General features: G+C 34.7%; 1 protein-coding gene and 1 long non-coding RNA gene across 2 annotated transcripts in view; one reads left to right on the forward strand and one right to left on the reverse strand.

The window, feature by feature from the left end:
• Positions 1-12,048, forward strand: part of LOC102892723 (T-cell receptor-associated transmembrane adapter 1) — a 30,979-nt gene extending 18,931 nt beyond the window's left edge. Inside the window, exons 4-6 of the mRNA XM_006905449.2 lie at positions 4,632-4,693; positions 6,759-6,847; positions 11,159-12,048. Of these exons, the coding sequence (XP_006905511.1) occupies positions 4,632-4,693; positions 6,759-6,847; positions 11,159-11,416 (409 nt within the window). The 3' untranslated portion in view covers positions 11,417-12,048. The remainder of the gene's footprint in view (positions 1-4,631; positions 4,694-6,758; positions 6,848-11,158) is intronic.
• LOC112484740 overlaps positions 1-21,159 on the reverse strand; it is a 59,077-nt gene extending 37,918 nt beyond the window's left edge. Inside the window, exon 1 of the long non-coding RNA XR_003048154.1 lies at positions 20,514-21,159. This is a non-coding gene — a long non-coding RNA (uncharacterized LOC112484740). The remainder of the gene's footprint in view (positions 1-20,513) is intronic.
• Positions 21,160-27,394: the final 6,235 nt, after the last annotated feature.

The raw sequence follows: 27,394 nt of genomic DNA on the forward strand, positions 1-27,394 counted from the left end.
CTTTCTCTTTTTTCTTTTCCATGGGGAAATGCCTCTGGCAAATTCAGGATCTGGGCTGCAGGCAAAGCCACACACAAAAAAAGTCTTTATTTTTAGAACTACTCTTAATATTGGATTTTATAAAATGATAATTTTCACATCATTAGCTCAAATCAAGAGTAATTTGATGATTTGGTTACGATAAACAATGTGACAAAATCCTACATTACCACGTAGAAGTTAATCTGATGACTGATTTGATACTTGTCATTTGAAAGGAATATGACAGAAAATCTTTTGATTTGATCATTCTGCTAAAGACTGGGATGGTAGTTTTTGGATGAGGTTGGTAAAAGTCAGAAGAGAAAATTGGTAAAATACCCATTTCAAAGCAAGCAGGCTCTTAACTGTAGGCCAAGTACAGAAAAGAAGCTGGTTCTTTTATAATAGTCATTCATTCAATAAATATTCATTCAGGAAATTAAGAACTGTATTAGAAAATAGAGGTAAAAAGATGGAAAGATTCAGATCCTTCCTTTAAAGATTTAATAATCTATTATAATAAATCCCCATCTAGACAAAATTTGAATATATAATGCAGATTTTATCTATAAAAAGTGGTTGGCATGTTAATTAACACATTTATGTATGTACTTCACAGCTTGTCTATTTTATTATACAGTTTGGGAGTTGAAGTCACCTCTGTAGGAGGGCATGGAGGCCCCAGGAAAAACAAACATTAAACTATGTCCAACCATTAATATTTAAACATTAAAACAGAAAGTGGAAATAAGAACTTTTCTTAAGTCCAGCTAGAATTACTATGTTTCCTCAGTTCTTAGATGGTTTGAGACTAGGGTTCCCCATTAAACCCTCTCCCTGCCCCTACTCAACATTGGTTTACGTGGGAAGCTATGCTGGCGGGGTGGGGGGCGGGGGAGGGGAAGAAATGTGCTCCTCTGATCTTCTCTTTCTGCTTCCTCAACTCCCTGTCCTTCCAGTACTAGTAAGTCAGAAACAAGCTTTAAGGACAGTGTAGCATCCATATTTAACAGAAAGTCAGACACACCCTTCTTGGTGTTGTTCCTTGTGTCACTTTATTTTTCCTTTAAAACACAATTTTATACAATTCTTGTCTTCTGGTGTGTGTTAGAAAGATGATTTAGTGTGAATAGCATGAATTTGAGATCCATACAATTTTGGATTTTAATCCAACTCATAATTACTAGATTTATAGTCTCAAGAAAATGAGCATTGTTAAACTTCATCTGAAAAATACAAATAGTAATATAATACTTTCCTTACAAAGTGTATTCAATAAAAAAGATACTGCCTTATTGGGTGAAAATTTCTACCCATTTAAGGTATATTCAGCCTCAAATTTAGAAAAGCAATTCAGGTTGACAATTTCTTTAATTTTATCATGACCCATCAGTTTCAGAATCTCTTTCAAACACTTAGGAAAAATTCCCAGTGGTTTTTTTCTGGTCTGCAACTAAGTGGCACTGAAAAGTGCTTTTATCACAAAACACATCTCATCTTAGCTATTCTTCTACCTTAAGATAATTTATTGAATTTCTGGAGCTTGCAGGCTGGGGATCCCCTATAACTTCCCCTCTTTGCTAAATATACTTTCCTAACACCCTGGAGCAGATCTTTAGTCTACATTGTACTCTGCTTGTTCTCAGAGTTGAGGATCCTTATGGCACAGAACTCCTGGGTAGCCTTCCTTGACATCTCAGATTTCCAAGTAGATATGCAGTTGAGGCCCTCACTGTGATCACTGTCACACTTGTAACCAAAGTATCTCCAAGTTGCCAGCCTTCTGTTTCTTTGTCTTAATGTGCGAATAAACCATAACCCGAGCTCCAACCCTGTGTGACTGCAAGAAGTCCAGTCCCTTCCTAAGTATTTTTTGGAATCCCTGAGAAGTGCATATAAGTTCCCAAAATCTTATTTTCAGTTGCCTTTTGTTACTCTCTGTCATAGGTCTGGGATTCTTTCCCCATCTCTTTAGACTTCTTTATTCTGACAGATCTTTCCAGTCTTCTTTCCTCCGCACTTTGGCAAAAGGTCCTTCTTTTTAAGTGCTCCAAAGTCTGTGTTTAATAGACTCTACAAAGAGTGGGCATATTAGAAGGGAATCTGAACACAGATCAAGAGCATAAAAATTTCGTGTTAGATGTTATTGCTCTGAAAGCCCAGACATATATCTGCCTTTTCAAAGAAATATCTATTAAGCAAGTCAACACCAGAACCAACTTCTTATAGGCCCCTAAACTTGTTCTTTCCTCAATCTGACAACTTTTCAGTCCTTCAAAATAGCTTTACTTAGTTTTGTGAAATATCTTTCATCTTTATTTGGATATTGGAACCTTACATTTATATCATAGAATTTGGGAGTTTAAAAAAAATAGGCATTAAATAGATTTAATATCCTTGATTTATAAATAAGGAAATTGAAACTCAGAGAATTTATATCCAAAGTCACCCTGGCAGAAGTAATGCTTTTTTCATAAACTGAATTGAATTATTTAATCTACTTAGATAATAAAGTATTAAGGCATTTTTCTAAAAATAACTTCACAATAAAATAATAATAAAATATAAATAAAAATCTTAAAAAATGGAAGTGATAAAATATATATATATGAAAATAGAAAAATTGGACCCTAGTAAAAGAAAATATTATTTTAAATTTTGCAGTGTCTTTGAATATTTATTGGTTAGAGGACCATTTCAGACATGTTCAGATCAACGGGGAATCTGATCTGTCCCTAAACTCAGAGATGCACTGGCCTCTGGGATATGGGCTTATTTATTAGTTTATTTTTAATAGTAATTAATCTTCTACATAAAATACTGCCAAGCATTTATGCTTGAACTTTGTTAGATATTTGCAATATGCTGGAGCTATTTGGCATTGATAAATAATATATATATATATATTAATTTATTGGTTAGGCAACTACCCCTGAATAATGGTTTATTTGAGATGATTTGAGACCTGTCTGTAGACACAGGGCACTGCATTATAAATCACATCTTATTTTCATTCATAAAGAATGAAATGATGTTCATTTTTTGGACATGATTTATCATTTGCAGGTCATATCTGCTATCTATGTGGGCTAGGAAAATGAATGGATTATCTTATTAAAAATTCTTCACTTTTGCTATTAAATCCTCTGCATAGCCAGAGAAAAACCATGAACAGAGACCCCTCAGTATCCCAATATTAAGATGTATTGAATTACCTATGAAAAGAAAGGTCATGGATAAGTTCCTTTGTTATAAGATAAGGGAAATACATGTCAGCATCTGGACTTTAGAAACCATTTAATACAGGTATCATTTGAGCCACAATTTTTTTAGGGACAGATACTTATTATTTACATATATTGTGTCTTCTTTCAGAAGCATGGAGAATAATATAGTGTTATGCTTTGAGATAAGAGTTCTTTTTTCTTTTGATGCAGTTCCTTCCAGCTCTCAGTGATATGTAATCGCAAAGTTAAAGCAGTTGCTACTATTTTATGAAATGCCACTCTCAGTGCCTGATATGTTTCTCTGTTCTCAGACTTGCTTTTGTGAAAGCTGGTCACCAGGGCTATCTTTACTGTTTGGAGACAATAGTGAGATGTCTGCAGTAATCCTAACAGGATTACTCAGATGGGTCTGTGAGGAAACTTAATAAAACATCAAGAGCAAATGGCATTCAGGGCTTTAAGATCAGGGTTGCATTACAGTCCTAGCACTGCCAGTTCCTGTCTGTGTGTCTTTGGACAATTTACCGCTAGGAGCTGCAAATTCCTATACACACAGCAAGGATAAACACAAAATTCAATCTGAAGCTTGAATGAGCACTGGCATAAGAAAAACTTTCATGATTAGTAGTTATTGCTGATATTACTGATAAAGTTAGGGAAACTATGTTAATCTCTAGAAACCTCAGGCTTCTCATCTGTAAAGTGGGGAATAATAAAAGTATTTCGGCAGAATTTCTCTCGTTCTTTGATGTATCTGTAAAACAACTCAGCATCTGGAGGTGATAGGTGATCAATCATTTTATTGCATCTGCCAATCTGAGTCTACAATATTTCTTTGGCCTTTTATTTTTAACATCCCTGTCAATGAATATTTACTTAGCTCACATAGTTTTAGGGGATATTCTGGGCAAATAAACAGGTAGTACAATGTACAGTTAAGAGCACAGATAACCTAGATTCTAATCCCAGCTCCACAACTTACTACTATTGTGACTTTCAGCAAATATCTGACCTCTCTGTGCCTCAGATTCCTTGCCTTTAAAATAGGGATGCTAGAGCGTCTATCTGGTCAAATTATTGTAAGAATTAAATGAATAAATATATAAAATGCACTTTAATTAGCCTCTGACTAACAGTAAGTACTTTGTATCATTATTCCCTTGAAAGAATGACCAAAAAACAACTTTTCAAACTTATATACATGCATGCATGCAGACATGATGATACACTTGCATTCACTCACTCAGACATAAACATATGCACCTTGGTTGGCCAAGGCTGAAAAAAAAAAAACCAAAACAGTAATTCACTAAATATTGAAATTGGTTAAAAATTAATTGTAAAATGAATTCTAATAAAGTAAATTATTTTTCATTATTATAGGGAGGATGAGTATTATGTTGAAGACACACCAATTTATGGCAATTTAGATAATCTGGTCCCAGGTAAGTTTTATTTTTCCAGAAATTATTTACCTATAAATAAATATCCCTTACTTAATTCCACAAGAATTTAAGGTGGCCTATTTTTTGTCACAATAATATTTAAATATCCCAAATGATAATCATAAATTTAGGTATGATTAGCATATTATTTAGCATATATTACCAAAGCCGCATGTTGTAAATTATATTGCAACATTCAGTGTAAATTAATATCCTGTTTTCTACAATCTCTTTATTTTACTGTATAGTAATGAGAATACAGGAAGGCTCTATTACCATGAATTTTGACACACACACAATTCTATGAAATAAAGCTATTTCTTGAACAGAAAATGGCCCAAGGAAACAGTGTTTTATGTGCTTTATATAAAAGCAAATCTATAGTGAAATATCTGGAACACGAAACACATTTTCTGGTTTCCCTTTTTAAACTCGTTCTTTGTAAGTAGAGAACCTAGGGCTAAATTGATGGCAAATGGGGAAAGAGAAGAGCTAAATTATCACTGAGTGGGTTGGACATTTTTGTTCTTATATAACAGGTCTCTTCAATTCCCAGCATCTCTTATTACTTAAAATATCCCAAACACCCAAAAACAAAACACCCCAAATTCTTCAAAACAGACAACTGTGATCTGATCCCAGAGCTCTGATGAGAGAAGACATGAGGGTAATGCCAACATTTAATCCCTTGTCCGACAAGCATTCCTCTTAATTCATGACAGAAGAATTGGGGGTTGACTCCTGTCGATCTCTGAGTCTCAAACACAAGATTTCCAGGAATAGACTAAATTAATCTGAATCTTTATATATTAAAACAGTGTGGAATTCTTCTAATCCTAAAGTTAGAGATGTGAGAGTTTTATAGGATCCAAGAATTTGTTTAATTTTTGTCTTTTCTCCACTGTAAGTCATCCTCTGATCTCTGTACTTTAAAGAATCAGAAACTGTTTTTTCAGGAATAAACTATTAAAATTAAGTTTCCCTCCTGTTTCACCTTGCATTATCACGGTGCCCAACAATAATACCTGAGGACTTAATTTCTTATGTGTTCTGGCGGCCGGAAGCTCACTATTTCTATAATTTTCATATTTAAGTGAGTGCAGGAGTCACTCCCATGGCTTCTGATTTAGTAAGTCCAGGATAAGGCCTAGGAATCTGTTATATAACAAACCTCCCAGCTGATTCTGATGCATGTTTTCTATGGCTGATGCTTTGAGACACGACACTCTATGGACCCTTTCTTTTGTATTGCTTTTTGGAAAGGGTCAGATAATTATGAGGTACCTTATAGTAGATTTATCTTTTTTTCTATGGGGGCAAATTGGTGCAATCCACATTTCTGCCAGGTTACTGGCCATCCTTATCAGTCATTAACTGTCTTTCCTCTCCTTTTTAATTAGACCTACCTGGGGAAGAAAGGTATGAATGATTCAGTAAGCATGTCCCCACAGGATGAAATGAGTGTAGGTCTGTTGGCTGTTGGATGTTGCACACAAACTGCAAGTAATTAAGGCCAGCATAATATAGTCTCAGATCCTTAGAACAACCTGGCCGAACTGTCCTATCACTGATTTATGGGACAAAAATTATAATCCAAATTCTTTTCTTTAACAATAGGATGCAGGGTTCAAAATGCTTCTGAGTAAAACTTCTTACTCATAGAAAAAAATTACCAAATTGTAATCATCAATGTATGTGCACTGTGCTTTATGTTACCATGCACCGTTTGCAATCAAACTTAAATAGAAGTAAACACAAGCAACCCTTAAACTCATGAGATCTCTACAACATCTAAATAATAGTTTAAATTGAAGTTATCATGTCTTGCAGTGATATAAAAAAATAAATATTATCTAGTCTTTATCCCTCTGTCTTAAGGTTAATGCTGTGAGACTTCCCCACTGTCTGATATGCAGGGAACACTTAGTGCTTTCTTACCTCTTTGCATTGCCATGAAAAGGACTAGTCAAATGATCCTTGGAGATTTCACATTTGTAGCTAAACGCTGTTCAAGTCATGTATTTTTGTTTTTCCATTGTGAATCATGATCTTTTTGACTCCTAAGAACCAATGGATGAAAATTGCTATGAACAAATGAAAGCCCGACCAGAGAGGTCTGTGAATGAACCACAAGAAGCCACCCCACCTGCACGGGTGAGTTTTGTTTTCTGTGTAAGGGTCAAGTTCAGCCTACGTCACAGCACAGCTGCAGGTTTCAAGATCATGAAAGCAGCACATTCTGATGTGCATCTAAAGCAGCCTGTTAGAAATTTTGCAGCCTGAATCAGTGTCAAGTTCTGGGACCTGAGCTCTAAAGAAAAACTCAAAGGCAAGTAAACAGTGCTCAGAACCACACTGGAAGAGCCAAAACTGTGTACAAGTCAATAAATTTAAAGGAAAAAGTGGATTATCTTCTTAAATAACCAGTTAAGCCTTTTCTTTCAGAGTGAAAAATTATGCGTGACAGAGAGATAAATACAAAGGTAGACATATGTTCAGCCTCCTCAGATATAGCACTGTCTTTATTAAAAGCCCTTCATAATTCTTAGCTTATATACTGCTGAAGTGCTATAAATTTCATTTAAAGTAGTTTTCTTCCTTTTCCTCCCAGGTCTCGTGCCTTCAATTATGTGCTCTCTTGCTACTACCTAGAGACAGTCATAGAACCAGCATTTCCAATGCAATTGTCATGTGTCAGGCCTTGTATTATGTGCTTCATATGCATTATCTTCTTAGATTCCTATGAGGAAAGCAGCATTGCTATTCCCATCTGACAGTCTTGCAAAGGATGAAAAACTTGCCTTAAAGCACTTAAGTACTAGATGGCAGGAAGACGGAATCTAAACTTAGTCCTGTCTAACAGAAAATATTCTCCCCCCTAAGATGGGTCACATCTTAGAAACTTCCTATTAGGGTAGAATTTTTCTATTTTTCTTTATATGAATTCCCTACAAAATCAAGATTCTTGACATTTTTATTAAGAAACCAAGATGTACTGAAGTTTCGGCAAATATAAAGTCGCCCTCTGATGGGCAAAACTGTCATCTGATGTTCCATTAATTGTAAAATACATTTTTAGATAAAAGGTGTGAAAAACTACATAATATGATCTGCTAAATTCATGATAATAAAAAGAAAACTTCTAAAAGAAGGTTAAAATATAGCCACATGATCTGAAATGTAGAGATTCATATCACCTTAGCTGTAAAAGAACAGAATTTGGAATAGAAGTTGCTATTTAATACATGTGAATTGAATAGGCCAACTTTATTAGAGCTGCATCAGGTTTTTACTAATGTGGAAATTGTACAAAGCTTTAAAATGTCTTTAAAACTCTGCTTTTTAATAAATTATATAATTAAAGATACTCTAAGGAGATTAGTCTTTATTCTATTGCACCTTTCTCACAAATTTAGTATCACAAATTAGAAGTAATCTTTTTATATTTGCCCAATTCCATTTTATTAGAATGATCATTATCATCAAAAACGCTACCCAGTCTGCTTCTACAGTACTCACTTTGTTACTACTGTCAATGACAAAAACATAAGGAACCTATAATATTATGCATAAAGCTTGTGGATAAAGTCTTTGTTGGAAAAATAGAAATAAGTTCCTTGCCCTTTGAAGATGATGTGTACAGTTCAGAACTTGTAATTCCAGCCTCTCAAACTACTATTAACTAGTAAGAATTCATCAAGAAACCCAATAAAATGAGTCCACCAGAATTTCCAAGTTCTAAAAAAATTTGAGAGGCACAAGTATGAGCTTGCTCTTCTCTTATCTTCATGTCAAAATCTCTCACCAATCTCTCCTTTCCCTTCTATGTCAGAAGCACTCTCTCTCTTTTCCAAAGCCCATACTTCTATTTATGCTCTTGACCATTTCTCCTATTTCTTTCAAGCTCTTGAACATTCAATTGTTTGTCTCCATTTTAATGTTTTTAAAATAGATTATTACTATTCGTTTTACAAATATGCACAAATCACCTCAATATTTAAAACCAAAAACAAGTAAAACAACAAAACTTTACTTCAACCTGTTTATCTAATTCCTGAAGTGATTCTTACTTTCTTCTACTGTTTCTATTTCTTCCATTGACACACATTCTTCTACCCTTGGCAATTTATTTTCCACCCATCCACTCTACTGAAACAACGCTCTGGAGGTCACGCATGACTATTACATGTACAATTTGCGTTTCTTTCTCAGAATCACATTTCTTGAACTCTGCAGTACTTGATAAAGTTGACTAATTGTTGACCAGGCATATATCATTTGGAATACTTTCGGTTATAAGTTCAGAAACCCAATTCAAATCACTTTAGCGTAAGAGGTACATTACTGGCTCATATGACAGGGAACTGTAAGAGTATATTTTGCTTTTGAGATGACTGACTATGAGAACTCTCTTCATTTCTCCTTCCTGCTTCTCTCTGTTACTGACTTCATTCTCTTCTATTACCAAAAGACTCTTCTACTGAGGCTGGGCAAGCCACTAGTAGACCCAGATTTTCTTCCTTCCAGATCCAAGAAAAAACACCTTTTCTATTCTTGCACGTGTACATCAATCCCAAAGATGCCATATAATCGGCTTTGCTGAAATCACATGTCCATTCTTGGGCCAGCTTCTGTTTTGAGGGGAATGGATGGTATGATGGCTCCAGTGTAGGTCACAGACTTAGTCCTGTGCTGAGCTTGGGGTATAGCACTGTAATTGGGGTACAGCATTGTAATCCAACACCAGATAAAGGAAAAGAATTTCCCAAAGGATTGGTTAAAAAAAAAAAAAAAGAACAAAGTGCTGGACAAAAAAAGATATCTATCCTTTTGTATTCCTGAGTGCTTTCTGGTTATTTTGGAACTTCACTGACATCTCCTTTATCTGTGTGGGCAAAGCAGGTAAAAGCAGGCACTGTGTGCAGGGAGCAGTGGATTGTCCAGTTGGCCTGGAATACAGAGTTTATATAGGAGAGTAGTCGGAGTCAAAATAAAAAAGGTAGAGTAGTATCGAGCATACAAAAGCATGAATGTCAGGATATGAAATTCAGACTTTAGTCTATAGGCTATAATTTCAGAGACAGGATGGTAAAAATATGAAAGTTGAGCCTTAGGAAGATAATTTGAAGACAATATACAAGTTAAGCAAAGAGGAAAGAGACTAGAGCAAAGACATCAGTTAGGCAGCTATTGCAATTTTCCAGAAATAATTATTTTAGGATTAAAAAGTCAGACAAAAATGCCAGTGAGTTGTAAACAGAACCGTCTTTTCTTCCTTGCAGAGAATATAACACACTTAACACTTAGCATAAAAATGAGTGCAACAGGGATATTCTTACTAATGCATTAGGGGTTTTGTTAATCCAAGTGTTGCTTCCTTACCTTATCCCCACAAATTGATAAAATTTTGTCCTGCTCTTAAATGGAAATAATTAATACAGAAATTTTTGGTTTATTCGATTGCTGTCCTAAAGTTCTAGCCTACCAATTTGAATAATTATAATCCCACACCTTACTTTACTTTTGTACAGTGTTTAGAGCCTCTCTATATATTATCTTTATTTACTTATAACATTGTGATATAAGTACTTTCATTTTATGAGCAAGAAAATTGAGACTCAAAATAGTTTTTAAAAACTGCCCAAGGTCCCATGATTAGTATATTATAGAGCCAGAATTTCAATCCTAGGCTTTCTACCAGCAAATTTAAGGTCTTGCCTTCAAGCTTGTTGCTTCCTCCAAGTTTTCTTACTCTCCTGTTCTTCCTATTCTATTATTTACCCAGCTCTAGGCCAGAGAGGACTCCCAGATCCTCTTAGATGCAAATAAATATCTCTGAGACCAACCAACCCAAAATGAACTCAAAGGAGATCTGGGGACAGTTAAGCAAGGAATAAATAATAAAGATGGAAAATGTAATTTTTGCCAGATACCAGTCACATAACTGGACACTGTTATTTTTATACTTATGAATCACAAAAATGTAGAAAAAATGGGGATTTTAGTAAGTATCATTAAATGACTAATTATTAAACATACATAAATTAGATCTTGTGATTTGTTAAATTCCTTTTTATTATGCTTGTTCCCAGTTTAACACATTGGAGTATTGTTACTTGGGAAGAGCAATATAGGGCAAGCATTCCCTGAGATAAAGGCAGGGAAGGGACTGGTAAGAGTTCATCTAAAATGTTTCTGTATATTTTGAGTATAAGAAAGAAATAAAACTACACACAAAAAGTTCATCTAAGCACTCTATTCCACTTGAAAATCTTGAATTGACTATTGTTTTTTGTTATCATTTTAACTGACAAATTTAGCAAAACCAGGTAGCTGAAGCTCAGAAAACAAGCAGCTTGTTTTTTTTTTTTTGTTTTTTTTTTTTGTGGGCCTTAGAAATTCCCAGAAGCCATCAAAGTGAAAGAATGAGTTAATAATGAAAAATTAACATGCTTTTCTTTTTAGGGTCCTGATGAAACACAGATGTTTTACGCCTCACTAAATCACAGCAATGAGGGGAAGCGCAGAAAGCCCAAGAAACAGAATACCTACTTGTCAGACAAGGATAAAGATGAGCAGTTACACGGAATGAATGCCAGCCTTTCTAAGACCACTCTGGCAGACAGTTTCCCACCTGAGAAGCAGGCAGTAGAAGAAAACATTCATGATGATCCCATTAGACTGTTTGGATTGATTCGTGCAAAGAAAGAACCTGTAAACTAGCTGGATTGTGCTCTAGCTCAGTGATTCGGCTCTTATTGAAAAAGGTTGTTAAAGAAAACAAGATTCCCATATGACATAGCATGCTTTGGCAGGGTGGGACTGATCATTTGTTGGGATGGTGGTTTACCTCTCATCCAGAGCTTATGTTCTTGCATACTGAATGTAATGTCATGAAAATTAGTTATTCAAAGTCATTATTTAAATCCGCTTAAAAAATATCTAGTAGTAAAATGTAAAATAACATCAAGTTTGCAAATTGATCTTGATGGCAGTGTCACAACTTCACCAACAACATCTAATACTCAGTGAAATAAAACCAAAAATCTCTGAAGAGGAAATTTTTATTCTGAGAACTGAAGAATGAGGAGTCTTCCGTGTGAGAGAGAGAAAGGAAGAGCATATTGTGTAAGAATTCTGTTTGGAATCACCTAATTCTGTCAATAATTATTTTCTGTTATGAATTTATGTAAAATTAAAGGTCAGTGCCAAAGTGAAATATTCGAAGTTATTTACAATGTCATAGGACATACACGCAGAAACAGTAAAATCTAAGGTCAGAAGGAATTGGGCTTCTGATTCCAAAGAAGAGCTAAAACACCACAAGAAATAAAATTAATAACAATTAATAATTACAGCTTGACTTTAAGTTTTTATTTTCCAATTAAAATAAAATCTTGGCTATCATACATGTTTATATTATCTTATATTTTATATATACCATGGTTTAGTAAAAATAAATTTTGATTTTACTTTTGGCAGTTATTTTTTTCTATAACTGTTCCATATCATTCACTTACATTACTTACCTAGCCTCCAGAGATAAATTTTTTGCTTCTGTTTCATATAATTTGAATTCTACTCAATAACATTTTGAGTTTTATGCATCAATTATATCTGATGTCTGGTCATAGGGAAGGGTTTTAACTGCAAATTCAAATTCTTTAGTAGCTCTTATTCAAATAATCTATTTCCTGTAAAGTGAACTTCAGTAGTTTGTGTCTTTCAAGAAAAATTTCCCTCTCATCTAAGTTGTTAAATTTATTGGCATAATGTTGTTCAAAAAATTCCCATATTATACTTTGAGAATCTGTAAAATCTGTAGTGATTTCACCTCTCTTTGATACTAAAAATTTACTTGCATTTTTCTTGATTCAAAGAACCAATTACTGTTCAAATAATTTTTCTATTGTTTTTATATTTTCATTGATTTTCCCTGCTTCATTAATTTGCTCTCTGATCTATATTATCTTTTTCTTCTGTTTATTGTGTTATTTCATTTGTCCTTTTTTTTAGCTTCTTAAGGTGGAAGCTGAGATCATTAAGACTTTTCTTCTTGTCTAAAATATAGGCATTTAGTTTCATAAATTGCCTTCGTTTAAAATATTGTTTTGCTTTGGCTGTATCCCACAAATTTTGATATATTGTGTTCTCGTTTTATTTATCTCAAATGCTTCCAATTTCCCTTTTGATTTTTTCTTTGACTCATGGGCTATTTAGAAGTGTGTTTCCAAATATTTGAGAATTTTTCAGATCTCTTTTTGTTATTGATTTCTAATTTATTTCTAATTTAATTCCCTTGTGGTCAGAAAACAAATGGCTTACCCTTTTAAATTTATTGAGCTTTCCCTTATTGTGCAGAATATAGTCAATCTTGGTGCATGATGGTGTGCACTTGAGATTAATGTACATTTTATTGTTGTTAGGTAAAATGTTCTATAAATGTCAATTATGTCAATTTGGTTGATAAAGTTTTTCAAGTCTTCTACATCTTCACTGATTTCGTTGACGGGTTCTATCAATTATTAAGAGGGGAATGTTGACATCCCTGACTATAATTGGTGCATTTATCTATTTCTTCATGACATTCTATCAGTTTTTGCTTCATGTATTTTGAAGATCTATTATTAGGTGCCTAAGTGTTTGGAAGCGTATGTTTTCTTGATGGGTTGATCCCTTTATCATTACGAAGTGACTCTATATTGTTGGCAGTATTTTCTCTGAAACCTACTTTGTCTAATATTAATATTGTCATTCCAGCTCTCTTTTGATTAATGTTACCATGGTATATCTTTTTATATCTTTTTAAAATGTATTTATGTCTTTATATTTAAAATGCATTTTGTTGTTGTTGTTACTGGCAGCATATGTTTGGACACAATTTGATCTTTTAGAGTCTTGCTTTTAAACTTTGTTGGACAAGACTGGAGCAGGGTCTTGCTTCAGTAGTAGGCTAAGTTTCATTCAGATTAAAGGCTGCTCTGGCCTTCATGAATTATGAGGTTTTTCCACTCTGGTTGCTGAAAACGATCACTAATTCTAGTTTTGCATGTGCCATAGGCACTGTTTTCTCTAATATTTTCAGATAGGTCCTTCTCTAAGCTTTAGTAGTTTTCCCACATGTATGCGCTGATCAGTATTCAGCGACTATCTCAAGGAGACTACTCTACAAAGATCTCCAGGTTTCCTCTATATGCAGCTCTCTCCTCTCTAATATTTTGCAGTATGGGCTTATCTTGATTTGCAGCTTCATTTTCTCAGTTCAGGAGGTCAGTGGGCAATATCTACACTCCCTTTACCTGCTCTAGGACCTGAAAACTTTCTCCAAGCAATAGTAGGATTCACCTCATTTATTGCCCACATTTCAAGGATCATTGTCCTTAACTGCCTGATGTTAAATGTCTTGGGTACTATTGTCTCATATATTTTGTTTGGATTTTAGTTGTTTAAGGTAGAGGTATATATATCCAAGTGAGAGGTTAAATCCAAGATGTTATTTCATCTTGACCTGAAGCAGAACTCCAACTTATACAACTTAGTGTAATTATACAGTCTATTTTTTAGTATAATTTAGTGTAATTCTGTAAGCTAACCAATACTTTTGCAGCGTTAATTAATCAGCTATTTATTACTGACCATCATGCAATTACTAAGGGAATATATATACTTCACTTACGTCAGTTTTTAGGACTTATGTTCCAGAAAGGGTGTCATTATACATTTTACATTTTACTGAAGAAAATGTACAGAGAAAAATAAAGAAGAAATTTTAACTAGAAAACAAATGAATTCCAGAGTCTTGAGATTTTCACTGAGAATGTCTTAAGGTCCCAAAAAGTTTAATTCAAATCTCAAGAATAGGAGCAATAACTCATTTCCCTTTGGTATTAAAGAGCTTATTTCTGGCAGAGTAAAGGCAGAGTGATTAGTTTAAAATACACTTTAAATCTCTCAGAGGTTTCGCCTTCACTTGATGAACAGAACAGACGATTTATATGAAGACACTAAAAGCAGGAAACATCAAAATTTAGAGAAGCGAACAAGAAAAAATACAAGTTCAACAGAGGTGCACTCCTAATGCTGCTTGTCATTCCTTTAATCTTTTCTGAGGGAAAACAGCTTACCCACTTGCAGCTCCTACTACCTAAGGAGTCATGGCTGGTTGGATCAGAATTGGGTACCTGAATCATAATAGTCAATTCATCTTCTGAACCAATCTATATACAGGAGATTAAACAGTGATCGATGGGGACAGAGTCAGAAGGTTGTCATAAGACAGAGGCCTTAGGAAGCAAGACACAATTACAAGGGGCAGAAACTAAGAGTAAGCACAAAAAGATAGTTGGTGGAGAATGGAGCTCAAGACTCCATAATTAATTAGTCTAATCAGATAACTATCATAACAATAACAACTAAGGACTTGCTGAGTGCAAGACCGAACTAAGTGCTTACCTGCATACCTAATTTAATTACATAAAACCCTAAAAGATGGATACTATTATAACCCTAACCTTACAGATGAGAAAACCAAGACTGATAAAATAACTTGCTTGTTATCACACAGATAAATTGCAAATTCAGGACTGAGTACAGGCAGTCTAAATCCAGAGCTGGTTCTGTAGCTTAGCTAATTCCCTCAGTTGATTCCAAGCACATTGGAATCAACTATTATATTTTTAATTATTCTTACACACTACTATTTAATCATAATAATCTCTGTCTACTTTAAGTGCTGTGGCTGAATTTCTAGTATGTAAAATCCAAAGAAGCTAACTAAAATAAAACAAAAAAAGTATTCCTTAGAGATGTTGGAAAATAATATAAATTTATGGTAGCTTTCACATACCAAGAGCTCTTCAAGTTTAGGAAGAACTTAAATATAGTTCCACTTAAATGAAAGTCTTTTGTTTTCACTGAACACTAAAACTTACATCTGCCACAAAATGCTTATGTTAAAGTGTTTTTACAGGCAAGTATTTTATTAATGCCACTTGCTTTAAAATGTCTCAGTTTTTCTTTATAAGTCTTTCATCTCAATTTTAGGGGAAAAATAGAGGTCATCAATTCAGTGGCTTTAAATGCTAAAGTCATATTCATTCCTCACAAAAGACAAAACCCAAAACTAACTTAGAAAGGAAAAAAAAAAAATCCAATATTAAAGCTAGAAACTAATTTTGTGCCCAAATTTGAGGCCTTAAATATTCTCAGCTTGACAAACTTTGGACGGATTTCTTTCTGACTATAGGCCTCTGATCTCTCTTTTTCTTGAGTATTTACTTAAAATACATGTAATTGCAAATTATTTATCTGCCCCCTTTGAAATGTATATAAATTTCCTTAAAAGCCTCTTCACAGTTTGATGACCCAGGAATGTCTTTTGTAAGGACCTGGGTACTATTTCTTTGAAATGCAAACATGAAACAAAGATAGTGCTACTATTTCCCAGTCTGCGTGGGAGATGAGAAGACTAACGTTAGTGGGTACCTTGTTCCAAACGGTATAACTACCTTTGTCAGGGAGTTGAGAGAAAGTTTGCTTTTCCTTTGGATAAAGCCAACTAGCAAACACAAGTGGCCTACGATTACCCCAAACCCATCTCTAGAAAATGTTTTAGTTTTTTGTTTCCATAGAGTTAAGTTCATTTTCCTTCCTCTATTGCAAAAATCTTGAATAAAGTCTTCCTTGCCTATTTAACTTTGTCCAATGCAATTGACACCAGATGTATAGCTGCTAAAACAATGTTTTCCCTGAAGTTTGGTATGGCCTTCTTTGGCCCCATCCTCTCCAGCTGGAATCAAGAAGTGGTATCTGAATTTGAGCAATCATATTAATATAGGTGACAAGGTGAAGCCATGGGCTGTAGATACTAGAGAAATGAAATAAGAAGTGTCTAAGTCCCTAACACATGCAATATCATTCCAACCTTGTCCTATCTCCAACTTTTTTAACGTGACAAAGAAATTTCTGTTTTAATTACACCATCATTAGTTTGAGCTGTCCATTACTTTCAGGTGGACTTAATCTAGCTAATATATTCATAAATATTGGTTTCTTTTGTTAACTTTTCTTTAAGAGGTAATAAGGAGAGCTAAAATAGTGTCATATAGGGTGAGGTGGAGTTGGCCAAGAGAGATATATTGATATTTTTATGTACTGAATCTGCTCCAGAATATTCAGAATATTCTTAAAGATTAAAAGAAGCCAGTTTTCAGAAGTATAAATATTGAAATTTCTCACAAGTGTGTAAACTTGTTTTTTTCTCCATTAAAAATTAGAATATTTTATATATGTTTATGAAAACTAAATTTGCATAGTTATTGGTTATATTCACATGTACTGAGGAAATACAATCAAAAGAATAAAATCGTACCTTAAAGAGCACTTAAAAGAAAATATTTGGTGAGACATTTACTGATATTTTAAATAAATATTAAATAGCCTGTTTTTAAAAGACCAATGATTACTCTCTTGGCTATTTACACTTCATCAACTCTCTAAATTCTATTATCAAATAGTCAAGAAAAATATTACTTGTTACATTTTTAATTACCAAGCTGGTATCAGTCTGATCTAATTCAGACAACCTAGCCAACCTTGGAAGACAGGGTTCTAGCAAAGGTGAAAATCAAACGATCTGCACAGTCAACTTGGATACAGGAAAGAAATGGAGAAGAGCAGTGGTCAGATTTTAACCCGGGGGCAGGTCTGCAACCTCTTGTAAGGGTCTTAGGAGAGCAAGGAAACTTGCTCCTCTTGCCAGGAGTGCCCCAGTGTCCCCCGCTCTGTAAGTTTTTAAATCTTTGATCACTTTAAGAAAGGAATACCTTTGCCTGTGTTAGTTGACATCTTTTGTCAATTTTGTCATTCTTACATTCTTTACATTCAATGAAGAATAGCATATTCCTCATTTGCAAAATCAGAATGTGGGAGATTAATGCTACATGCACCTTCTTTCACTGTTAATAATTAAATCCCATTCATTCCTTATTCCATTTCTGCATATAAAAATGAGGTCTTAGGCCTGCTTGTTACTTTTTATGTTAAGTAATCAAGTTAACAGAGCCTCACCTTAAAAAAAAAAAGTACAGTCTTCTAACGAAGGGAGTCAAAGAGATGAAGAGATGTTGCCTTCTTTCCTAAAGTTAGGTATTTGTTTAATACCTTAACAAATCAGACTGTTTGAATGTGTTTTATAATGCTTTCTGCTGCTTTCTCTGTTATAAAACATATTCGAACAGTCTGATTTGTTAAGGTATTAAACTGAGAACATTCTCAAGCATATCAATCTTGTTTCCTCTGCAACAAGGGGACCTGTGTGAATATTCATAACTGTTACCAACTTGTAGTCTTCTATTAATATAAATTTGTCCTTGAAAGTATGAGTTGAAGAAAAGTTTAGACTATTGCCATTCCCAGCAACAATAACTAAAAAAAAAAAATTGAAATTCTGATTGGTTACGTTACTTGGCCTGATAATATGATTGTAACTCATATCTCAGTGTTTTTAAACAATATGAATACTTGTAAAATTTGTAGGTCATATCACAAAAGACATTTTTCTCTTCTCTAATAGGCATAACGGAAAAAATGAAAACCTATGACTATAATTTCTCTTGTTTTAACAAAGAGATCGAATTTACTAACTTATCAGAAATAATATTTCACAAATATTATAGAAATGGAGGAATAATTCACCCATATGAGCCTCCAAGTAATATATTTAAAACATAAGGATATAAATATTGACAGTAAAAAGATAAAAATATATATAATAAACAAATAACAAAAGAAAGCTGACATAGTTATATTAATGTTGGGCAAAATAAACATGAAAACAAAAAGCAATACTGAGATAATTGCAGTTTATTAACTATAATAAATAAAATGAACATTTATTAGAAATATATAACAATTCTAATTTGTATGTACCTAATACCATATACAAAACCAAAATTTACATAACTACAAAGAAAAAGTATAAAAATAGGAAATTTAAAACACAACTTTCTCTGTACTTAAGAGATTAGTAATTTAATGAGAATTTAGAAGATTTGGAACACTATATTAACACTAGTTAATTTGGAACTCTGCATTAACAATGTAGGCCCAAACAAGATGGAGTCAGAGAGACCAAGCATTTTACTTTGTTACAGGTTGTGGGTCATGAGCCTTACAGATCAATTTCATCTGACCTCAGGCAATCTCATTCATTTACCCCAGTGAGACATGATATGAAAATGTTTGAGAACTGGGATAATGGACTTGTATAGAAGACTATATTAGGTAACCAGACAGTATTTCCAAGAACACATGAAACATGAAAATTATCGACCACATTCTAAAACATAAATAAGTCTCATTGTATGTCAAAAGATCAAAACTACACAGACATATTACTTGCCAATTAAGTAAAATTGGAAATCAACTTTTAAAAAATAAATTGAAAAACCCATGAATTTAGAAATTATAAAAACATTTTAAAATAATCTATGGTTAAAAGAAGAGATAATTAAAGTTAAAATTGAAAGTTAAAACCTGACTATAATTTCATCTACTTGTGAATTGTAGTTAAGTGATACTTAGAAGGAAATGTATAGTCTTAAATGCTTAAATTTAAAAAAATAAAATAAGGTGAAAACTGAAGCATTCACTATCAACCATAAAAAGTTGGAAAATAAACATTAATAAGTCTAAACAGAGAAAGAAAACAAAGGAGCAATTAATTAAGTAGAAAAATAAAAAATAGAATTAACAAAGCCAAAGTTCATTCTTCAAAAAGGCCTGTCTGATCCTTGCCAAAATTCAACTGAGAGCAATTTTGCTCCTCTGGCCCCAGCCTTTCCTAGGGGACACTTGGCAATATCTAGAGACATACTGTGATTGGAAACACAGACTGAAGTGGGGAGTAATACTGGCATGCAGTGGACAGAGGCCAGAGATGCTGCTAAACATCCTGCAGTGCACAGAACAGCTCCCCACAAGAAACCATCTGACCCCAAATGTCAAGGCATCGGATGCCAAAATGTACACATATTTAGACAAATGCAAAAATTCCTAGAAAAGTACAAATTACAAGAACTAACTCAAGGAAAAAAAAAAAAAAACCAAAACAGAAAAACCAAATGGCACATAACTCTTAAAGAAACTGACTCAATAGTTTACAATCTTCCCATCAAAAAGAGGCACTCCACTGCTGGTAAATAGTGCAATATAGTTTGCTCTTTGACACAGGACTCCCATAGATACATTAGAATATAAGAAATGAAGTGTCTATACAACTTATATTGCAGCATTTTTATTGCAATAGCAAAAGTTGGAGAACAATAAAAGTCTTGTTAAGTGAAGTCTGGTACAGCCACTAAATAGAATAACATGAGACTGTAAAAAAGAATGAGAGCATGCTCTGCACATTGATGTGGAAAGGTTTCAGGAGATATGTTAAGATTTTTTTTTTAAAGTGTGGTGTATAACAGTTTATAATGTATGCTGCTTTTTGAGTAAGAAAGTCAGGAGTGGAGAAATAAGAACTGACATATATTTATATAGATATGAATATAAAAGACTCCCTCTAAGGATGTAGAGGAGCCTCCAAAAACATAGAATAGAATTTCACATAACCCTGACAGATGAAGGCATGAAGCCAGAATTAATTTGATTTACACTAATAAAGCAATGTACCTTCTGTTGTCCCAGACTGTCATAGTACACATTTATACCTTCTATACTATGTTGGAGCAATAACATTTTCAATAACTGATTGATCTTACATGAGCTTATTTAAAGACCAACCCTCCTTTAGATCATGCAATAAGAAACTTACCAGTTGTTGCGGAGACGGTTTGGAAGAAGAGTCGGAGACTGGAAATGTGTTATTTACATGGATAAGGGAGAAGAGGAATGGCCATGCTAGCATCCCCCACCCCTGTCTCCATGGCTATTTATTAAATTACAATGCTGGCTTTGTAATTTCTTAATAGTTACTATCGGGTTAGTAAATACAAGCTACAGCCAACTCCCAGATTCAGCCTCAAAGCCACCACCGTGTTCTCAGCTATTTCTTCTCAAGTATCTTTTTCTTATCCTCTAAAGTATCCTTTTCTAGTGCCTAGAGCAAGAAGTCTCGGAATCGGTCGGGCGTGTGCGCCCTCCCTGCAATGTGTCCTTGTGTGCAAGTCCACATCTGCTTCTGATGTCCTTGTTGCTCCAAGCATCGACATTCTGCTAGGAAAATTCTGAACCGCAGGCGTTTCTTACAACACCAGTGAGAGAAGTTTATATTTTATTCAGGATCATGTAGCTGTCACCAGTTATTTCCTGCAAAGACCATCTGATGTACTCAAAAACATCAGTCCAGATGAGTAGGACTTATCTTGCAGAATGTACTTTCTTACCATTGGCCTATTGTCCAGCCCTCTAATTTTATACTAAAGAAATGATATGAAGTAAGCCTTTTTTGATGGAGGAAAGATGTCAGAGAGACAACCGAGTATTACAATGTGGAATGAGAAATAGAATTCATTCCTACATGTATTCACTTTTGCCAGAACTTAGTTGTTTGACTGCACTGTGACAGGCACAGTCTAGGTGCTGGAGTTATGATGAGGGATGAATCACACATTCTTCACCCTCAAGAAGCTCTGGATTCAGAATAGTACCATCTACTCTTCATCACTGAATTATGTCTAAGAAGCCTATGGTTCTTCATTAGCAAAGGTTGGCAGAGCTGCACTCTTATCTCATTCTGTCTGCTGGACAACTTGGTGTTTCATTTCTGAGGAATTTATAGCCTCTTGGTGTTGTTAGAACCAGAGGGAAGGGGGAAAAGCAAACATATGGAGCATGACCTCTCTCAGGGCTTTTGTTTAATAATTACCCCAGATTCACCATGCCTCAGATGGCTCTGACAGTAAGTGCACTAAATATTAACAAAGCAATATAATAAAACTGACTTTTTAAATGTTGACATCGTTGTATCCTGGTTATTTTATTTAGCTGCTGTTTATCAATATAAGTTGTACTAAATTGATACAAAATTTTGTCTTGAAAATTTTATTGGCCTCATGTTCTATCCAAGATAATTAAACAAGTAAGGATAATTAGGCAAATTATAGATGAAAAAAAGCATGGTAATTGCTTGTCATTCTACTCTCATCAGCAGATAATTCATCAGCTCGGACATACTACAATTTAATCCATCTCCTCTCAATTTGTAGTGTTGCATTCTCATCAAGGGAATTAAAAGCTTACTCAATTATAAAGGAAAATTTCATAAGGTAAGAGAACAGAAAAAGCTGAGCTACTTGTGTGTGCATTTTGCTTAATAGCACCTGTTTATGTGTCACCAACAAAAGGCAAACTCTGGCTCTATTTTTGGAGGTGTTCAATGAAAAGTAAATATATGTTTGCTTAGTAATCAATATCTTGTGTTCACTAAGGATAGGGAAATGATTTTAAAGAAAAGTGAAAACAAAAGGCTCTGTTAAAATTTCAAATTGGTTCCATTTCTCCAAAATTAAATGTACTCATATTAAATCATTCCACTGGTTCTTTGAGCTTTGGTAATGTTACCATGATTTATTCATAATAGCTTTTTCCTTTCATCTCTAAGTATGGGAGAAAAAGTCGACCAAACAACATAATAACAAACAGCTATTTGATGTGATAGACATTTTCTAGAGAAGAAAATATGCTTAATATTATTTTTCTCACTTTTTTGTTATGTTTTGAAAGCTGCTTGTCATGGGACAGTTTGTTTATAATGTATTTATCATGTTACATAAAAAGTGAGAGATTAAATAATAGATTTAATTAGGCTCTGTTTGTTAGAAACAGTTTTTCCTTGAGTAGGGCCAAAAAACATTTCTACCCAAAACCCAAAATCCAAAATCCATACCGATTCCAAACTGCTGTCCCTTACCTGTCATTCTGGGCAGCAGTTGGTACTAACGTTTCTCCTTTGTTTTTGTATACTCCTGAGAGGGCTCAGGAAAGCACTGTAGTGGAGCCATAAGATCGGAGACACAAGACCTCTCCTACTCTCAAGAATTCTCAAAGGTTTTGTGAGGCCCTTCCAGGATATGCCGCAAAGCAAAGGATTTTGTCACTCTTCTGACAATACATAAACCTAAGAGGAAAGTTTTTCTGCTTGTTCTGCATTGAAATTCCATTTTATTTCAAAAATAAAAGTTCAGTTAAACCAAACTTTTGCTATTTATTGCATGGATGAAGGAGCTAAATCCTCTATTGGACAGAATGTCAAAAAAGTCAGCGATCCCTTTGAGAAATACTGACTCATCATTTTGTTCCCATTTTTCTAAGGTGTGGGCTAAGTAGCTTGTTTGCCTAAGCAACAGTCAAAGGTAGGATCTGAGGATTTTATTTTTAAATCTGTAAAATTTTTCATGAATCTACAAAGTTGCCTAGCATATTAGAGAAGAATCTATTCCTCTCTGGGCCTCTGTCTTGTCCAATTCCCACTTCTGAGAGAACTGCCCTAAGCAATTTGTCCAAAAGAGGTAGTCCCATACTATACCATTTGACCCATGGCTGACCGAAGGGTGCTCCATGGCTGCAAACCCGTAATGTGATCTGATATAAAAATTTTTCCAAGTTAAGGCATGGTGACAGTTCACTGGACCAATCAGATTCAATCTTGTTATTTTTTTTAGCTTAGAGATTATTGAGAAAATCTTATAATTGGTAGTGGGGTTAGAATGAGAAAGGAAGGAAGAAGCAGGGGGAGAAAGAATCTATAAAAAATAAAGTGGTGTAACACTAGAACAGGGATCCCTGTGTAAATGCATCTAAAGGAATATCTATTAGAGTTCATCTGTATCATCGGAGCTGCTGTCAATCAGAGCTCTTGCTGTGTCATGAAAGTATTTCTGTCTCAATGAAACCTAGATATGTATAAGTCATTTATTCATTCAACAGATATTTACTGAGCACTTAGTATTTGCCGGGCACTGTTCTTGATGTTGACAACACAGCAGTGAAATAGCAGACAAAACACCATGTCTCTCATGATGCTTATATTTCAATGGGAGAGGCAGAAAATGAACAAAACTAGACAAATTAGTAAGCTATATGCTATATTAGAAGTGAAATTGCTATGGAAAAAAAAAGCAAGAAGGGGGACCTGGAGCGAGGGTAGAGAGTGTGATGTATAGCTGCAGCTTTAAATATGGTAGCAAAGATCTGCAGGAGGTAAAAGAGCTATCCATGAGGATATCTGGGGCAAAAATATTCCAGACAAAGGAAAGAGCAGGTAGGAATGTGCCAACATGTGTGAAGAACAGCATGGAGGTCACTTATGGCTGCATCAGTATGAGTGAGGGAAGAACAGGAGGAAATAAGGTCAAAAAAGATAAGAGAGTACAGGATGTGTGGAGCCTTGTAGGGCATTGTACGAATTTTGGCTTTGGTAGTGAGAAGCCCTTGAAAGATATTAGGCAATAATCAGACTAATGTTTTAATAGAGTCTCTCTGGCTATTGTATTAAATATAGAGAGTAGGAAACCAAGGGGGAAGGAGTCATAAGGTTATTGTAGTAATTCAGATGGGAAATGGGGGTGGTATGGACCACAGTGTAGCAGTAATGAAGGTAAAAAGTGTTTGAATTCTGGGTACATAGTTTGACTGGGTCCACGATCTTTTCTGAGTTATTTAGATTCTTATCTACAGAACACAAAAAGAGAGTATTTGTTGAATAAAAAATGCAGTAATCAAAAAAAAATTATTGACTGGCTTCTGCTTTCAGGAAGGTGGAATAGATATACTTTTTCTTACTCTCTCACTAAGTACAACTAAAATTCCCGGACATTATATACAAGACAAATATAAGACAACTTGAAAGGTGGAGAGAAGAAGCAGACCAGCTAGGGATCTAGAGTCCCAAGAAACAAAAAAATAGTGAGTTTCTTCTTACTTCATATGTCCCATACTCGGAAGTAAAAAAGCCAGCAACCCAAAAACATCAGTAAGTGCAGACAAAACAAAACAAACAAAAACCTGCTCTTCTAGCCAAAAGACCAGGAAAAGGACAACCTAGCAAGACAGAAAACTTTTGGACAATAACTGGTCAACTCCAGTCAAATACCATAGAAAAAACTGTGGCTCCACCTTCGCTTAAGCAAACAAGGGCTGAGTGAGAAGGCTAGACTTCCACACTCAGGAGGCCGTAAGAAGCACCGTAAAACTCCTGCCAGAGTGGTGTCAAAGGCCAAGTAGGGAGAATTTTACCTCCCTACTACCCTACCCCATCTGGTAATAAGGTCCTCCCCTCCATCCCATGGTGTCAGTGGAGATCACATAGGGAACCTGGGCTTCCACCTCTCACCTAGTCATAAGAGGCACTGCTTCTGCTCACCACTGGTGGTGTCAGAGGAGGCCTAGAAGAGTCAGGACACTTGGCGTTTCTCATCCGTAATGAGACCATTCTCACCCTAGTGTCAGTGGTGACCCTCTGGAGAACCAAAACTCACCCAACTCAGCACTAACAAGGACTTCCCACCTACCTGCATGTGTCAGTGGAGGCTGAGTGGAGAACCTCAATGTCTACCTGCACGTAGTAATCACCAAGCAGTGCCCCCCGATCCCCCGCACCCCATTGCCAGGGCGCTGAGAGAGAAAAACAAAACAGAAGGTTGAAATAAGATCCAGAATCTCATAACATAATACTGAAATGTCCAGGTTTGAATAAAAATCACCATCAGATCAAGAACCAGGATGATCTGAAGCTAATGAAATAAGATTGTCAATAGATGTCAACAACAATGATCTGAAAAAGATTTTAAAGGAGCCATGATAATAAACAATTAGAAAAAAGCCATAGAAAAAACTGTGGCTTTTTTCTAATTATTTATTATCATGGCTCCTGTCAATAAACGATTATTAATGGGCTTAAAACAAATTAAAAAATAGAAACAGAAGATATGAGGAAAAAAACAAAGAAATTTTAGAACTCAAAATGAACCCTCCATGAATGGGCTCAATAGCAGAATGGAGAGGATAGGAGAAAGAATAGGAGAGTGAACTAGAAGATTGAACAAGAGAAATTATCCAGTACTTTTTGAACAAAAGAGAGAAAATAGACTGAAAAAAGATGAACAGGTGTCAGGAATCTGTAAGATTACTACAGAAAATCAAAAATTAATGTCATTGTTATCTCCAAAGGAGATAATCTCCAGAGAATTCTGCAGCATTTAAAAAGCCAGTTCCAAAAGGTCACGTACTGTATGATTCTATTTATATAATATTCTTGAAATGACAAAATTATGGAACTGGAAACAGGTTAGTAGTTGCCAGGAGTTAGGGAGAGGATGCATGCAAGTGGGAAGTGGGAAGAGGCTCTCAAAGGGCGAGGTGGTGCAAATATTCTGTAGCTTGACCGTCACCATCAATGTCTGGTTGTGATATTGTATGGTAGTTATGAAAAATGATACCATTGGCTAACGGGTACCCAGAATCTCTTTGTATTTTTCTTACAACTGCTTGTGAATCTACAATTATCTCAAAATAAAAAGTTTACCCAAAAGCAAGTACTACATGAAAATCGATGTGCCTGGCTTTGTTAACTTTGTCTCCTTAGTGTCTATCTCAGTTTGGCAGATAATAGGTCCACAATAGATATTTTATAAATGAAAGAATAAATTAATGAATGACTCTGTCTCTGCTCACTTTATCAAGTCTACTGTCTTAGCAGCATAAGCCTCATGGACTTATCTTTCTGCCTAGATATTTATTTTACTGGGCAGTTGGCTCGATGGGGGCTATGGCTACATAAACATGGATGTATATTTTCCACTTCATTTCATTTCATAAGTTTAAGGTATCTAGCTCTACCTGGGGTGGTGGCTGTTGCTACTGCCTCCTATGATTTAAAAAATGAAAACAAATTAAAGTTTTTTTAAAAACTTGGCATCCACTCAGTTGGAAATAATGCAATTGTGCAAAATAACTTTGTATCCTACTTAGTATAATTTAGATTCAGTTAGAAACTTTCTTTTATTTGAACTACAAGGCCATTCGTCTGTTTTAGCATATGACTTCTTCAGCCAAAAGGTTAGCCTAACAAATCATAGAGAAAATAATTGATTTTCTATTATAGCACCTGCATTTTAATGTTTTATGATTTAAAACAAGTCACACATTCTATTTTTCTCACTTGCTATGACCTTAGCATTTTAAATTGCTATTCAGTCATTATACAATGTCTACTAGTTATGACCACACTAACTTTGTTGAAATGCATTTCTGCCTAAAAGAATGTAGTGGAAAATACTGAATAATTTTCAAAATAGAAAACAAGCAGTGTGTTTGTGTGTGTGTGTGTGTGTGTGTTTTAATGGATGATCTTGCCCTGTGCTGAAAAGTAATACATTTTCTAACTTTAATCGGGACAGAGGGCAGTGTAGAGAGCTACTTATTTTCATTTGTATAGACACCAATTATTTTACACAGAGAGGTCATTGAACTATCTGTAATATGTTAATCATGTTGGGCATTCACTGCTCATGCACAAATTTTGCATTTTTTTTTCCAAAAAGAATCTGGGAGAAAACAAGAGGGAGAAACCACAGCAATTTAATATTTTTATGTAGGAATTGCATTTCTTACACAATTACCTTGATTGTCCCCTGCCTACAAGACACACTCTCCTACATCTGGTCTTATCTTGCTTAATCACCTGTCCTAACCCAC

This window comes from Pteropus alecto, unplaced genomic scaffold (assembly GCF_000325575.1).
Source record: "Pteropus alecto unplaced genomic scaffold, ASM32557v1 scaffold270, whole genome shotgun sequence".
Taxonomy (NCBI): Eukaryota; Metazoa; Chordata; class Mammalia; order Chiroptera; family Pteropodidae; genus Pteropus; species Pteropus alecto.